This window comes from Macrosteles quadrilineatus, unplaced genomic scaffold (assembly GCF_028750875.1).
Source record: "Macrosteles quadrilineatus isolate MER2022 unplaced genomic scaffold, UCM_ALF_1.0 Scaffold_5__1_contigs__length_97177068, whole genome shotgun sequence".
Taxonomy (NCBI): Eukaryota; Metazoa; Arthropoda; class Insecta; order Hemiptera; family Cicadellidae; genus Macrosteles; species Macrosteles quadrilineatus.
The window spans coordinates 81,773,223-81,789,857 of NW_026542598.1; the positions used below are offsets into that span (position 1 = coordinate 81,773,223).

Sequence of the window (16,635 nt, forward strand, 5' to 3'; positions counted from 1 at the left end):
CGTCATACTGAAAAACAGATGAAGGGAGGTGAGTCTGAGAGAGTGGAGTGGGTGAGGTGAGACAGGGGACAGGGCCGCCCGCAGCAGCACTTGCACTTGACTTGAGCTTGATAAGCTCACGATAAGCCACACGAAACCAACGTTAGTCATAGATTATAATAACTTACACCCGTCTTACTTTTTGAAAAAATTAGACTGTGGCCTTTTTCCCGTTTGTGCAGCAATAGGGGGGTTGCACTGTTTTATTTAGCGTTATAAGGGCCAAAACATACTAATCTAAATGAAATGATCATTTTAATGAAATGAAATGAAAAGGTTAAGCCTGTTGAGATGGTTTGTGAGAGAGAGAGAGAGAGAGAGTTAGATGGAGGGAGAGAGAGTGAGAGGGGGAGAGAGAGAAAGATAGAGAGAATAACTTTAAATCAAAATCGTTAAGATTTGACAGGCGTCAGGGTAATGTTTTTGTTACAATAGGTGAGATTGTGTAGTGCGTGTACTTCACATAATAGGGTCTCTCCAGTTCATAAATTCTTTAATAGTATTAAAGGGACGTTGGGACAGCCACTGCTTCAGGTGTGATTTTACTTGGACACACAGACTTCAGTTCTTCTGGTAGAAGATTGTAGAATCTGGCTCCGGCATAGGAAGGTTTCATCTCGAAAGATTTCCTGTGATGAAGGGGCAGGTTGAAGTCTCCAGCATGTCTGGTGTTGTAGGAAAGACGGCCATTTCTTTTGAGGCTTCTAGAGCATGCGGAGTCCACAGCTTCCAAGATGTATACGGCTACAACTGTGAGTATTCCCCAATCTCTGGAAAACATTCTGCAGCTATCTCGCCAACCCAACCTTGCCATTGTTCGTATGGCTCTCTTCTGGAGTAGTAAGACTCTTTCCAGATTGGCGCAGGATGATCCTCCCCGATACTCCATAGTTCATGTTACTCTCGAAGACGCCAATGACGTAGTTTACCGTTTGTGATCAGCTGCTTGTTTTAATCTTTCCTTGGAAAATAAATAAACAAATACCCTTTGTCACAAAAATATTAAACATTACGTCATTGCCGTCTTATATCGTGACATCATGCTTGACGAGCATTATGGCCTGTTTTTTTTAGTGTGGCCTTGGGTAAGCGATGACTCTTGCTGTTTCCAATGTATCTCTGCGGTTTCAGGAGTCCCCAGAGTTCTCATGGGTCAATTTATTTTCAATATTATTATTTGTTAACGATGTTGTGGATTGTATCGACTCTCAATGCTTGCTGTTTTCCGATGATATCAAGGTTTTCAAATGTATAAAGTCTCAGGCCGACTTATCAATCTTATCATTGTATTTTTAAACATAAATACGACGTTCAGTTTTGTAATGTGTCTGCTGATAATGAGCATAGCTGGCGAAAGACCTCATGAAATTAAAAATTCTGAAAATATTGGTGAAGTTTTATTTTAAATTTATACTTATCTTGTGTTTTAAAGCTGCAAAGTATATTGTTACAACCTGCCTAATGCGAAAAGATAAAAACAAAATTCTGAAAAAAAAACACCTGACTGAGTAGTAAAGTAAAACAAAGCTGTCTGCTCAGTGCTCAATGGGCATACAAGAGAAGTTTAGTAACTCAAATATTAAAACATTATTTTAAAACTGTTCCAATTTCAATTAATTGCTCTAAATTTTAAATTTTAATGTACCTTTCACGTGTGGATTGTTAGGTGTTTAAACTCAGTCACTTAAGGGTTTATACCATTTTTAATAACTAAGTTAAAAAAAACATCGTATGATGGAGCTAGACAATTTCCTGTACAAAATACAAGGTGTTTTAAAAACTGAAGAAAAGTTAATAGGTCCTCTTTACAACATCAAGAAAGGTTGGTCTTGGTTTTTATAATAGCTACAACTGTTTATAATTATTGTCAGTACTGTAGACTATTCTCCATTTAAGAACAAGATGGAGTGAGAACACCCATAATAAAGTTAATGTTGGCCTAGGGTAGGCTATCTTAATAATCTGTTAAAAGGTTTTAAGTTTTTAATAGGATAATGAAGAATTATTAATAGGCTAATTGTTGGACCTAGGTAGTGACTCGAGTAGTTGCTTGACTTGAACCTTGAACTCGATTCCGGTGTATCCACACGACCAAAAAGTGTGTATTACCTACCAATAACATTGTACATATGAAGTCAATATAGCCTAAACTCTTCCTTAACATAGGCCTATGTAGGTAAAACATATTTTATACATATGTATAATATAGGCTTTATAATATATATATATATAACTTGACAAAGAAAAAACCAACACAATTGGTGACATACAGAGTTTTTTCCGGGTGTTGAAACATTAGCCAAAATATGTTTTTAATACAATATTAATAAAATACATATTAAAACCATGTAAGAATTAGTCAAATTGTACATGCAATATGCAATCAATAAAAATTCTTACTTTAGACGACAAAAATATATAACTTGGCAAACAAAACAACAACACCATTGGTGACTCACCCTTAGGTGAGTCAGTGGCTCAGTCGGTAGCGTCACGGACTTCGGGCTCAAGGCAGCGATGTCGTGGGTTCGGATCCTGGTCACTGCCAAAAACATTTTATCAGTACAGTTCACCTTTGTACTGTACTGGCTCACCCCTTGCTTTGCTGGATACGTTCCACGCACGGGCAGTTAGTCTATGTGGACCAGCAAATGCAAGGTTAAAAGAGGCCGCCAATCTCTTTAAAAAAAGACTTACGGAGCCGGGCTTTGTGCTAAAGTACGTGACTTTTCGAGCTTCAACTGATTAATAGGGGGTTTACAGGGGAGGTGTAAGATTAAAATAATGTTCAATCGGTTCATAGAAAGATACACATGAGGTAAGTTAATGTTACTCTTAAAGCTACCGGCTGGCGGTATCACATAACTTATTTTTCTATTTAAACCAAGTGCGCCCGGAGGAAAACTCCAAGGTGTCACAGATGTAGGGTTAACAATCTAGGCCTATTTATAAAAATAAGTAGGCCTAACTAGTAAAAGTGGTAACTACAAAAAGTATAAAGCTTTTGACCGAACTGACTCATGGGCAGAAGAACTAGGAAAATCCATGACTGGCCAATGACTCATACTACACTATATCTACTGACATTATTTCCACCCCTACATGCAAAAAATCCTACTTAAGCTATTACAAAATTCAAATCAGGCGTGCGACTCACATTCTGCCAATGAATTGTTAATTTCACGAGTCTGACTCGCTTTCGGCCAATGATGTAATTTTCTCAGATTCACTTTAGGACAGGTTTTGTGTCAGATTGGTATCTCCTCAAGAGTTCATAGTTTTTTAACTAGTTAACTCAAACTATGATAAAAATAAGTTAGCCAACGACTGAAAAAAAACTAAAAAATAGTTTGACTCGACTCGGCAGCTTGTCTTGTCATATCCCTAGACCTAGGCCTTCTCTACTAATTAAATGCACCTACATTGATTTGATACATTACTGATTATACCGATAGTTTGGTTAGATGTTACAATTGAAGTCGGGAATCAAAGTGTTGCCCATATACATTGCCACTTATTGGTCTTAAGCAGTAAGCTTATTAGGAATACTAAACATTGAATTTTGGGTCAACTTATAAACTACTTTAAAAGTCACCTTGTTTTGTTTTTATGTTGCTTCTCCTTGATTGCTTGTCCTTGCAAGCAGTAGTGACCAACTCAAGAGTGGAATTAGGCTAAAGACCTTTCCTTTCCTACTTTAATTAATGAATTAACTCAAATGTAAGTTAACTTTCTTGACCACCTTTTTCAGAAAATGAAGAGGAGTATTCAAAATTGGAAGCTTCTTTAAAGAAGGCTATCACTGGCAGGCCTCCAGATACAAACCACAGAGTGGAAGTTCAGCTTTATATTCTTCTTTTCTTGAACACTGACATCAGTCTGTACAATGATTTGAAGAAAAATAGAAAATGTGCGCATCTAGTTGGTTTCTTTCCAAAAATTAGTCAGGATTTGTTTATAAAATTAACCCTCGGTCTAAAGTTAAATATATATTTGTACGAATCAGTGAAACACTTCAATTCTTCCCTCTCCGTTGAAGTAGCTGACATATGCTTGAAATCTCTTAAGTGGATTGATCTCTTTGAGGCTGTGAATCTGACGGAAAACTTGATCATATCGCTGTTCAGCAAGATCGTTGAAACAGATGAAACGGATAAGTACTACTCGCACTTAAAAGATGTGTTTCAAAGGCTTCTCCTGCACTACGATGCAGAAAAAGGCGGAAGTGTGAAAAGAATGGGCTCTTGGAAAAAATCTAAACTGAAACATTATGCTGGATTAGTTATGGCAAGCTTATTAGAACTAGTGCATCAATGTTCTAAAATATATTTGAAGAAGAATGATAATGATGATTCAATTGACTACTCTTTGTTCAGTATACAGATTGACAATGATTCCTTTGATCTTAAGCATCTACCAGATGTTTCCACCAGTGGCTCCATTACTCTACAGCAGTGCTATGAACATATAGTGGCAAGATGTCTGCAGAATGTCAGCGACATCACCCTGGATATTTGGCTGTTTTGGCTGGAGATTGATTTGGACGAAATACCTGATACTGAGAACACCCTGCAAAAGCTTGTGGGTGAAAAAGCGTTCAAATGTCAAGAAGCTCTGAAAGAAGCCGAATGTTCGGGATTGTCATCGAAAGAGTCTTCTGAGCTGTTAAACAGATTGACAAATATTGCAATCAAACCAAGCACAGAGGAGGACTTAGCAGCTTCTCTTGATTTAGAAAAAGTACTGAACAATATCAATGATCCAGAAAAGGATTCTGCAAAATGGTTGAAATATTTAATAAGCAATCCGGACTTTGTCGTCGATCCATCTGCTCTTGATGTTTTAGCTAGCAGAGTCAATAACTTGGAATCCAATGATGTTCTGAAACTCTATAAGACAATTTTTGAGCATTTAATACACACTCCTGACTCACTACATCATAAAACTTTTATTTTTGAAACAATAAAACAGTGTAGTGTTAATGTTCTACCGGAAGTTTCAAATGTTTTTGTTGAAGTCTGCGGAATCTCTGATTTTTTAAAACAGGAAGATTTTCAATCGACTATGGTAGAGACTTTTAATATGGTCATTAATGAAGAAGATAAGGAAAAGGAGGTAAGGAATAATTTTGTTTTCTAAATATACACAATAGATGAGTGGTACAAACTGTTTAATTATAGCCTACGTGAATAAGGGGAATATTTTAACCATCCCTGAATTGAAAGCCCAGAACTGCCAAAACTGGATTATTATTTTAGTCTAGGCCTTATATAGGTTTAGATTAGGCCTAACTGGTTGCTGTCAAAACGATCCTTTTGACAAAGCATTTTTTACAGCTGACAGGTAGGTAGCCTAATCTAAATCTGTATTGGTTCATTCAGATCCTGAGGCCATTCTATCATGATATTTATAGTCAAAAGCAAATAGATTTTGGCCTCTGTAGGTACTTGTTTATTATGCCCAAAATTAACTTACTTCCTTGTAAATTGTAGTTTATCTCAATCATTTTTGAATTGTTCAGTAGTGAAATGGTGATTGTGTTAGGCCTAGACCGACCGATTACATTTAAGATATGGTGTTTGGGCATGCTGCTAACAATTCAATAGCTTTTTTTGCTAAGGTAGGTAGACAGTATCTTTTACTTCCACCGCTTACCCACTATAAGAGATGTTTACAAGTTGTAGGAGAAAGTATATGCCATTTTGCTGATAACGTTTATGTATGTTAGTGTATGCCTGTGGCATTTTGACTGGAAGTGTCACAAACGCTAGGGAAAGCAGTAATTTTTTGATCCAGTCCCTCTCACGCTGAAATCGAATACATTAACCACTAGGCTAGCAACAAATTTACCACAACTGTAATCATTCATGTTTTGTTTTAGAAAAATTTTAGTAGAAATATTGTAGATTTTATTACAAAAACCCTAACCCTTTTCAGGATTCCTGACGGTTTGGTCTGTTACTAATTTTACCGTTTTACAGCTGATGCCGATGTTTGTGAGCCTGGCACTCCAGGACGCAGCGGCTCTGTTGAAGCGAGCTGTGTCGGAGGGTATCACCAGCGAAGTCCGAGGCCACCTTATGGCTGGCATACTCGGCCAACTGCACCCGTTTTGTCACACAATTCGGTCCACACCCCGCACACTTTTGATTGAAGCCCTGGATGAGCTTCTTGTTGCTCTCCCCGACCTACCAGAGAGCCAGCGGATCAACTACCCATTTTTTGTAAGTTAAATTTCAAGCTATTAATTTTATTTTTATTACATATGTTTTACACCTTTGTTTACTATTTATTTATTATGATACTAGATAGGCCTACTATATATTTCGGGTGATATAAATGAATGTGAAAAGTTGGCATGGACATAAAAAAATAAAGTAAAATATGTATTGTACTAAGCACTTGACCTCATTGACAGACATAAAACCACTTTATAAAACCAATCTGAAAAGCTAGGTCATCAAGCTAGGTTGTTATGTATTTTTCATGTCTCAAAATAGCATAAAAACACCAACTTCAGCATATTGTTTTTACATCTGTTTTTTTTTTGTCATGGGAGTGAACCGCCGCCGGTATTCCATACCCCAGCGACCCCTAGTTCATATACCTGGCTATGCTACTACCCCCCTGCTAGTTTTGATCCTGGGTACGCCCATAATAACCATCATAATTATTGTGGTGCCAAGTCTTCAGTATTACAGTAATTGTTGTTATGTAGACGCATACTATAATCTAGCTAATTTATTAAGGAACTGATTAAAAGCTGTCAATATGACCATGTGCAATGTAGAACAATGAATTTCAGGTTCGGGAGTTAGTGATGAGGACGATTCTGCCCGGGGAACAGTTTATCCAGCATTGCCTCATGGGAAAGCTGTTTACGCATATGAAAACAGAAAACTGGGTTGTGATGTCTGTTTGTCTTGAAACTCTTACGGTAAGTATTTAATTCAGAGCTACAAACCACACAAATAACAGTGGTACTGGTCACTGAAAATTTATTATTTTTCTACGGGGGTTCAGAATTTAAAAAGCCACTGGTTTTAAAAACACAGATTTCTATTAGAGCCACAGTTATGAAATGGAAATGATTAATTTAAACAGGTAACATTAAGGCCACAAAAATCTAAACCTATACTTTAGGTACATTTATCCTACAATCTATTTACAATATTTAATGTATAAAAAACAATAAAATTGTAAAACATAGAATACTTAACATGTTTTCCACTTTTTATTAACACCTCTCACACACGCACACACACTTGCAAAAGCTCACATGCACACCTCTCAGTGAACAACCAAGCGCACGCCTAGGACAGAAAGCCATATGAGAACCATGGCCATATGTCCAGAAAACAGATTTTTTAGTGCTGCCACAAACCGGGGACGGCTATCAAGGGAGATCATTCCAGGTGACAAGCAGAAACAACAAAAGCTCAGTCGTAAACTGCCGTTCTATGATGAGGCATACGTAAAGTAACTGAAGCAGAACAAGAGTTCCTTACACTTTCTTCAGCTACAAATTTAAAGTCGTTTAAAAATTATTTTGGAAAATTTGTTTTTAATATTGAATAGGTTATCAAAAGAATTTATGCTTTAGGAGTTATGCTGTAAACAGTTCATTTTGGTCTTTCATGCTGCAATGTTACAAGCAACAATGGAAATGCGATAGTATTTTTACCAAGCCTAATTATATACTTAGTCAAAACTAATGCAAATTGTTCTGTTCATGTGTACACTCTCATTTGATTAACAACAGATTAAACTATGCGCATAACAGAGAATTTGTGTAGCCCAACATTATTGAAAGGTCACAGATTTGTATTCTAGAGAATTAGAAGTCACCTGCTGCAAATGAATTGAGCAAGTACTACAACTGTAGGCCTACTCTAAAAACAGTACCACAACTTGATTTCAATTACCTGGGTGAAACAATCTGTCAAAACATTCTTTAAACTATAAAGATAAACAAACAAGAATAGGTGTGTACATAATATCTCAATATTACGATAATAATATTACAATATGCAACAACATACATTACATATTATATATTACATATTACATATGCAACATTTTTATGGATTTCAATTTTTTTGATTGTTACTCATTAAAGGTATTTAAATTCCGCGTCAATGATTTCCTATTCAGTTTAAATATCGACGAGGCCGACTCTATTATCACGGCGGACTACCGGCGCACTTGATCCGACCTTTGCACTTACTGACCTTGGCACTTGTTAGGACTGTCCGCAGTCGAACTACCACTCTCCTACACCCCACTGCACTCTTTACCCTACAATCCACTCACCACTCTCTTCATTACCACCATTACACACGAAACTCACATACACACACACCCTCTCTCTCTCTCTCTCCTGCCAACACGAAAATCTATAAAGCGCTATCTTACCAGCACTGTGTTCATGGAAATAGATTCACTTATTTAACTAATAATAATAACGACCTATTGTCTTTTTTTAATTGCCATTCCGAAATTCAATAATTTTTCTTTTTTCTATTTGACAGCAACTTAGCAGACGCACAGGTAGCACTGCCTATGTCTGCTGGTTCCTTTATTTTATTGTTATAATTTTTGGCTTTATTAAAACTCGTATAATATATTTTAGTGACAAAAGTCTCTGTCTATTATACTTTATTTAGTTTATAATCACAGCTTGTAGCCTATGTTTTTTTGGAATAAACGATATTCATTCATTTATTCAATATCTCAATTACAGGAACTGCTAGACATAGGCTGCGTACACAACTGTCCTGCCACCATAATGATGTTGATGCAAGTTGTCGAGGCTAGTCGTTGTCAGCCCAACAATTACACTGTCGCAGCAACGCAAGTGTGTCAGCAAGCCCTACATTTAGTCTCAATGTACGTCTCCAAATGGCACGACCAGGGACTTGATGGTACGTAAGCACTGATGTTTAGATTCAATACTTAACTCTGATCGGTGTTTTTGTGTGTATTATTTGTGTATTAAGTTACCGTTTACCGTCACTTATAGTTTTAAGGTTTAGGATGCACAATTTTCAAATATTTCTCGGTTGAATATTTAAATGAAATGACCTCAAACCAAAGCAGACTACGTAAAAACAACATTTACACTTTAAAAAAGATTGGTCAGACATGAAAAAATTGTATTTTGGGGAAGGATGAAGATGCCATACAACTTAAACTAATCTAATCTTAAACTATCAATCCCTATTGTTGTTAACAGAGGCCTGTTGCCAGTACCTTAAATCAACTGGTACTGTGTGTGCGACAGGCCTGTTGGTTTTTTTTTTAATATTTGTTAAATCTTTGTATTATGTGTTTTGACCTGATGATGCTGCTTTAGATTCATTCAGATCTTGAAGTGTCTGATGATGGCATTGTAATATCAAAACGGCCTTAATACAAGTTATAACTGGTTGAGCTGTTGACCAAGGCAAAACCTATTTTTCTCGTCTATAAATCAATTGTTTTTCAATAGAAAACTACTAGTAATACATAAACTTTTCCATAGCTAATTTTTCCTATTTGTATTTCAATGCAATTGGCATTTTTCATTTTTCTTGGGGAACAGTCCCCAAACAAAACCCTGGTTTTGTTACTGTGTAACGTCGACCTTCTGTTGTATTGTATTTTTAATTGATGGGCCAATGACAATGGCATCTGAGTCCAGCAATGGTCTTGCTTGGAATTGAACCAGCAACCTTCAGACTTTGAAGGTGAGCTCTGTAACACTATACACCACCTATACTGTACATACAAATATGTAATGATGCTAGCAACCAGAAAGTCACTGTTTCAACACTGAGAAAAAGAGAAGCTTTCTGATGGTTCTCAGCCCTTGATTATTAGGCTACAGTCGTTCCTAGCTAAAGAACAAGCTGTTATCTCGTTCGTTCTACTTCTCTTATTCAAATTCACCATAAAATACACACTCTGATGTGTCTGTATCTTAAAATTGATATATTATTACAGACAACACATTTAAGAAATAGCTAAACCATTTCCAATCTATTTATTCAATCTTAATCTATCCTTCCGCACAGTTTACGAGCCTTGCAGTAATTTTTTGTCTGTTACAGAGAAACAGTTAAGTAACCTAAAACTCATGGTCCGCCAACACATAAGTCCACTTAACCGCTTCCACCTCTACCGTCTGATGGACGAACCCGTACCATCGGACTCTGCTCTGCGACTCATGTATTACACACATTACGGCATCGGAGAATGGAGCGTGTCACAGATCACGCCCGATGAAAGACTTATGCTTGTCTACGCTCTATGCTTTGTGAGTATCATGAGTATCTAGTTTGTGTATTTGTCTAGTTATCTGAATAATTTATCAGTACTAAGACTTCTCAGTATTTACACTAGATTTCCTAGATTTCACTATTTAAAACAAGATGGAAGTTTGTATATTAAAGCTTAATCCGTGATTAGCAACAGGTTTTTATTGTAAAATAAGGCCTTCAACTGGTTTATTTGAACGATAATTTAAAGTGCATAATAAGGCTTGACAGATGATAATTATTATTAGGTAACAGGGTAACGTTTTTAAATATTTTCAATTATCACAACAACTATCACACAATTATCAAACTTCTGATCACCTTCCTTAGTCGTATGGACATCATTGTCTCCCGTGGTCACTGTTTGTTGTTCTCCCCTATCGAAAAGGGTGAATTCAACCATGTACTCTTTGTAGACTAGGTAATAATATGGGCGTAGACCAATTCTTGATACTAACTATGTTCAAGAATCGACACATCCCTAGTTTCAAGCCAAAAATTTAAATCTTTGAGAGGTCCGTAAATTGAATAATTAAATAATACAAACCGATGTCATAATCTATGCTTGGCAAGTACTACCTACGCTGACTGTTGGCGAGTGGCGAAAGATGTTTTATGTGGTTGCCCTTAAATGTTCAGAGTTCCTAATTCTCTTCAACATCGTCACCGAACCTATACACTGATGTCATAATCTATGTTTGGCAGGTACTACCTACGCTGACTGTTGGCGAGTGGCGAGAGATGTTTTGTGTGGTTGCCCCCAAGTGTTCAGAGTTCCTAATTCTCTTCAACATCGTAACCGAACCTATACACTGATGTCATAATCTATGTTTGGCAGGTACTACCTACGCTGAATGTTGGCGAGTGGCGAGAGATGTTTTGTGTGGTTGCCCCCAAGTGCTCAGAGTTCCTAATTCTCTTCAACATTGTCACCGAACCTATACACTGATGTCATAATCTATGTTTGGCAGGTACTACCTACGCTGACTGTTGGCGAGTGGCGAGAGATGTTTTGTGTGGTTGCCCCCAAGTGCTCAGAGTTCCTCATTCTCTTCAACATCGTCACCGACACTCTACTGTTGTGTCTGGACTCCGCCAAGATGAAGCCAGATAACCAAACAGTCGTCACCTGCCTCAGCGCTACGATCCTCAACATTGCACATGTTATCAAGGTGAGATCCCCTGTTAGTCACAAGTGACTTTTTTTAGCGATTTTCCCATATAGGCTCATGGTAAGACCTGGGCTCAGCATCGATTTACTTTTTTGTTTAGATGTCACTAGAGACCAAAAACCCAGTAAAAAATTCATAGATAATAATCGGTTAGCACAGTAACTCAAGTAGAAATAATTCATTTTGGTCAAATTCTGTAAAAATGTGTAAACCTATGTTGCAACTTCAGCATCATAATTAACCTCCTTTTTCAGAATCGGTATCGACTACAATGAAGCGAAGTATCGAGTATCAGCGATTCTTCAGTACCGCTGGTATTGAAGGTATTGAGGATCAGAATTGGCTCATCCTTAAGTTTTTTTAAATATCAATATTGCTAACCTCTAGCTCTAACCATTTTTCTACTAAAATGTTCCATTGTTTCTAGGATGAACTGACCCGCTGGACGAAAGATGACAATGAATACCGCATCAGCGTTCTGAGCAAAATGTGTCTGTTGATGTCCAGCCTTCCGTTGGATCGTCAAGAGTCGTCAGGTCTCTCATTGGTCAAGGTATGTTGTAAGGAATAATGGTGAGAGTTGTAAAAAATTCAGGGACAGGTTTAATGGGTCACCGTATAGTAATCAAGAATAACATATTTTTTGCACTTAATTACAGGAAACCCTGTATACTTAATTTTATTATCCCTCCAACACTAACCCTACCAACCACGCTGATACACTACCAACAGCAACTACACACATATTTTGCCCCAGAGATATCTTGACGTTCTTTATACGGCAGGCTTTACACCATGCATTAATAGCCCAACTCGAGTTTCAGCTGATTCCAAGACCTGCATTGACCACATTTTTACCAACGTAAAACATGTAAATACAGTCTAACAGACAATAATAAAGTCAACAATAATACACACGTCAATAACCGACCATTTTATAACTGTTGCATCGGCTGACTATAATCAATATAAGGTAAAAACAGAAATTCCAACAGTTTTTTTAAGCTCAGAAATTAGAAAAACCCATTTTTACCCCAATAAAATGTCGTAAAACCCTGTTCCCATAGTGCGATCATACTGGTTCGCAAACTCATTCAAGTTTATCCCGCCTTACATCTTCAAACCAAATTTCGTCAAATCAGACAAAAATTACTCAAGTTATCGCGTTCACGGTCATGTGTGTATATATAAAAATTTGAACGATTAATGGTTTTCTCCTCTTAAAAATGAAAAAGTTTATCGGTCCCGGCTCCAGGTCGTACCGTGCCACCTACGGTAATAGCTAATTGCCTATAGGGAAATTCGCTAAAAGCCATGTGGCCTTAACTTTTACCTGCTATAATAAAGAATTGCCACGCTTCCCTGTTTTCATTAATTTTCAACACATGGATTTAGTACTGAAAACACCAGTAGGTTAGGTAGTATGGCAAACCTGTATGTAATTTCTGTGACCGAAAAGTTTTAAGTAAAGTATCCAGATATGCATACTTGGGAATAACTAATAGAAATTCTATCGAATAGCACTATCAGTTAGTTTTTTTGGCTAACTTCTATTTTATTCGTTCGTTTTTAAATTAACTAACTAATAACTTCTATCAGTTACTTTTTACGGGACTAACTAATAACTTCTAACTAGTTAGAATTTTCAACTAACTTGCCCAATTATGCGGAAGCAGCTAAAATACGGGTTATTTATTTCACGTGATCAGTGAGGGTTGCGTACGTGAGAGGTCAGTGCCCTTGTAGACTAACAACGCGGGGGGTGGGGAAAGAGAAAGTCAAAGTCAAGTCAAAGTCCAGTTGCTTTGGAATGCAGTGGGCCTGTGGAAGGGTAGTGACGGCCATTATCAACACCCCAAGCAAGCACTGATGGGTGGGAAGGGGAAATATTTGTTTGGTGATTGATATATCATCTCAAGTGTCAAAACATTGCCTTTAGTTGATGTTCATTATCTGACAAGTTTTATGTCATTTGTTTATGTTGTAGTAATGTAAAATGTGACAATGTTTGATTAAAACACAAGTACCAGGGGACCGATCTTGCTCGAGGTGTTTGATTTGTTCAAGAGGTAAAAAATAGAGCTTATAAGCCTACACATATTTTCAGTCTTACTACAATTAATTAAGTAGTAAAGTCAATTAGTTTTTGTTAGACATCCACTTATCCTCAATTTAGTCTACAAAACTTTTTAATCTGGACGATCAATCTATAAAATTTCCACAATAAGCTTCAATCAATATAAAGCTCATGATACATAACATCTGTTATCTGACGACCGTTATTGCATTAAGTCACTGGGATCGTGGAACGTTGCAACTATAATTACGGGATGGTGTAATAACGCATCAATTCATGCGTGCATCGTCGAAAAATACAAATCTCCTTGGCCTTTCCTTTAGATTTTTAGTTCAATGTCAGTGTTTATTATTTTGCAGTAAAACACTTAATGTTTTTGAATAGTCGTAATTATTCCTTTGGTTAGTAAGACATCATACAATGCAAATGTATTATACAAGCAATTTTCAATGGCATTGAAATTGGAGGAAATCGTAGGAGCCATTTTTAAAATCGTATCGTGCGCAATCTTTACTCATATTATAGTATATATTAGTAACCAAGATGTGACATAAAAAATACTTTAAAACAACTGCCCAACGAACAGCTAATTTATACTAAAACTAACTTTATTTTCTATCAGTTAGATTTTCAACTAACTAATAACTTCTATCAGTTACTTTTTAAACTAACTAACTTATAACTTCTATCAGTTACTTTTTACGGGACTAACTTATAACTTCTAACTAGTTAGAATTTTTGACTAACTTTCCCAACTATGCAGATATGTGGAACTGTAAAAACAAAATTAAAATATTTGACGAATAAAGAGTAATTTTAACATAAAATTAAACTAGTTAACCCTAAAAGAAGGTAACAAGTACAATCAATTTGAAGTGGTATTTGAATCATAACATGCATTTTCTGAATACAGACGGAGAGACTAAGTGATTCTTTAGGTATTTGCTACAGTATATGTAATAGCTTGCAATTTCAGAGAACTCAATTGTTCTCAGGGAGGGTGTATAACCATAGATCGGATGATTAGGATTCACACTCATAATGTAATTACTGATATGAAGCACAAAAAATTGTATTTCACTACATATAAACTAATCAAAATCATAAAGTTGATAAATAAAGATAGTAAGAGCACTGTTGTAGCCTTTTACAAAATGCTATTAGTAGGTGACCCTTGGTTTTCCCGGGGCGATGATGAGTGTTTCCATACAGGAAAATTTACGACAACGCCACTAAGAGCGACATATGTTTGCAGGTGCTACAGCAGTTGTTGCCAGAAGGTAGTCGACGCAAGCCTCTCACGGCTCACGAGATGAACACTGTGACAACCTCTATCGGCTCCATCCAGTCATCCGTGGTGAGACAGAACTTGGCTCGACAGTTCTTGGAGATGGTCCATAGATAGTGTGAGAAGAATCAAAGACTTAATAGTGAAACACATGTTGTGGTCTTGCGATTCCAAATTACCAAATTGATTTGCACTTGAGAAAAGTTCATTTCAAATCTGATTTGGCCAATGGTCGTGCTAATTTTACAATCAGCTTTGTAGTGTTAAGTTCTGTCTTTACCTATTGCTTTATATAAATCTCAGATTTCAAAGACATAATAAAATTCTATGCCTGTGGTCGTAAGATTTCAAAATTACAGTTGATATTTGTTTCGATCAAAAGGTTATCATCTAATCTGTAATTGTTAATATTTATACAAATTTCACATTATTCTATGCAGTGTCAATTTTCCTTTTATTGTTGCCCTCTTGATTAATATTAGACTTATATAGATCTCTAAAGAGCAAAGTGTAAATTCCAAGCTGTAAGGTTTTTTTATCAATAGAGGGAAATTAAAACAGTAGTATGTGATTCCAAGATGTATTTCTTTGGTAAATAAATATTGGATACTTTTTTCATTTGTCGTATCCTTGTTTAATAGTGAGATAAACAGTATTGTATTGTTTTCACATTTGTTACATTTTTAATAAATGGTATAAAAACCTAGTAGCAATTTACTGCAGACCTTTTTACTTTAAAAGGGCACTTTCAGGACTACCTAGAGTCAGGCTAGCTAGAATGAAAGCCTTCTTAGATCTCAAAATCTTCCATAGACTCTCTCTTCTGTTAAAATAATCAGAACTAAAGTAATGGCAGAGTAGATGTAACATATTTGTCATTAATTACAATCCTAGGGCTGTGAATTGTAACTATTTATTCTGGGGGAATTACACTGACTCGAGAAGTATTTCCATTTACAATTTGTAACTTTTTGACAATAAACTAGCTTCATCCAATGTATAGTTTTTTTTGTGATCTCGCAATTCAGGTAAACATTCTCTACGTAATGAAAATATTACCTCTTACTATTATGACATAATAATCTCCTTACATAAGAGGAAAAAATTCCTGTGGCATACAAGATCAAAATCTCAGTGGCGGCTAGCCTATACGGACTCTCAGACCCCGCCCTCCCAACAATACATAGATAAATTATATTTTAAAATTCTTCAGTTAAATTAAAGTACCTGGGGACCGAGCTTTGCTCGGGAAACTTTATCACTACACTATACTCTGAGAGTATTCTTTGGTCAATGTAATTCTATCCCAAAAATAATAATTTGTGGTATATTTTTTCTTGACATCTATTTAACTTCTATTAAAATAATAATAAGTTATCATAGTTTACTGAAATGATGAGATAGAAGAGTTTTCAAAAATGTGTTTGGTTCCCTAAACGGCCCAAACTATAGAAATTACTCAGTATTTTTCACGCTGAATTCGAAAAAGGCTATCAGCAGTAAGAAAATCTTCGTCACTGCAAGAACTTGGACTCGCTCAGAAACCAGAACCTAAACCTTTAATTTACCCTTAATTTTTAAAATGTAACATGTTACAATTTTCCGGAAACTCAGGACACTTTCTGAGTGAAAAAAATTACGGTTGATCCTTGTTGGTGAGGGAGACATACACATCGTACACCAGTTACCTCGGAAAGTGCTTCAAGAGCTTTCTGCGCAATGCGCAAGCTGAGGTGCCCGTGGGTACAGAACGTCGAGTTA

The 16,635-nt window shown here is 36.4% G+C and overlaps 2 protein-coding genes across 2 annotated transcripts; both read left to right on the forward strand.

Annotated features, from left to right (window-relative positions):
* Nucleotides 1-1,767: 1,767 nt before the first annotated feature.
* Nucleotides 1,768-11,168, forward strand: LOC128995883 (uncharacterized). The gene is made up of 7 exons (XM_054420916.1): nucleotides 1,768-1,861; nucleotides 3,791-5,154; nucleotides 6,021-6,263; nucleotides 6,845-6,976; nucleotides 8,783-8,963; nucleotides 10,131-10,336; nucleotides 11,043-11,168. The coding sequence occupies exons 1-7, from the start codon at nucleotides 1,771-1,773 to the stop codon at nucleotides 11,151-11,153; spliced, it is 2,328 nt and encodes a 775-aa protein (XP_054276891.1). The 5' UTR covers nucleotides 1,768-1,770; the 3' UTR covers nucleotides 11,154-11,168.
* A 49-nt stretch (nucleotides 11,169-11,217) lies between these two features.
* On the forward strand, nucleotides 11,218-15,591 carry LOC128995884 (uncharacterized). The gene is made up of 3 exons (XM_054420917.1): nucleotides 11,218-11,509; nucleotides 11,937-12,062; nucleotides 14,842-15,591. The coding sequence occupies exons 1-3, from the start codon at nucleotides 11,345-11,347 to the stop codon at nucleotides 14,989-14,991; spliced, it is 441 nt and encodes a 146-aa protein (XP_054276892.1). The 5' UTR covers nucleotides 11,218-11,344; the 3' UTR covers nucleotides 14,992-15,591.
* Nucleotides 15,592-16,635: the final 1,044 nt, after the last annotated feature.

Excerpts from the sequence above, each read along its gene's own strand:
- LOC128995883 (XM_054420916.1), top strand. The coding sequence starts at position 1,771 with ATGATGGAGCTAGACAATTTCCTGTACAAAATACAAGGTGTTTTAAAA. Across the intron at positions 5,155-6,020 it reads AAGAAGATAAGGAAAAGGAG|CTGATGCCGATGTTTGTGAG; the intron begins GTAAGGAATAAT and ends ACCGTTTTACAG. Across the intron at positions 10,337-11,042 it reads TTGTCTACGCTCTATGCTTT|GTACTACCTACGCTGACTGT; the intron begins GTGAGTATCATG and ends TATGTTTGGCAG.
- LOC128995884 (XM_054420917.1), top strand. The coding sequence starts at position 11,345 with ATGTTTTGTGTGGTTGCCCCCAAGTGCTCAGAGTTCCTCATTCTCTTC. Across the intron at positions 11,510-11,936 it reads ACATTGCACATGTTATCAAG|GATGAACTGACCCGCTGGAC; the intron begins GTGAGATCCCCT and ends CATTGTTTCTAG. Across the intron at positions 12,063-14,841 it reads CAGGTCTCTCATTGGTCAAG|GTGCTACAGCAGTTGTTGCC; the intron begins GTATGTTGTAAG and ends ATATGTTTGCAG.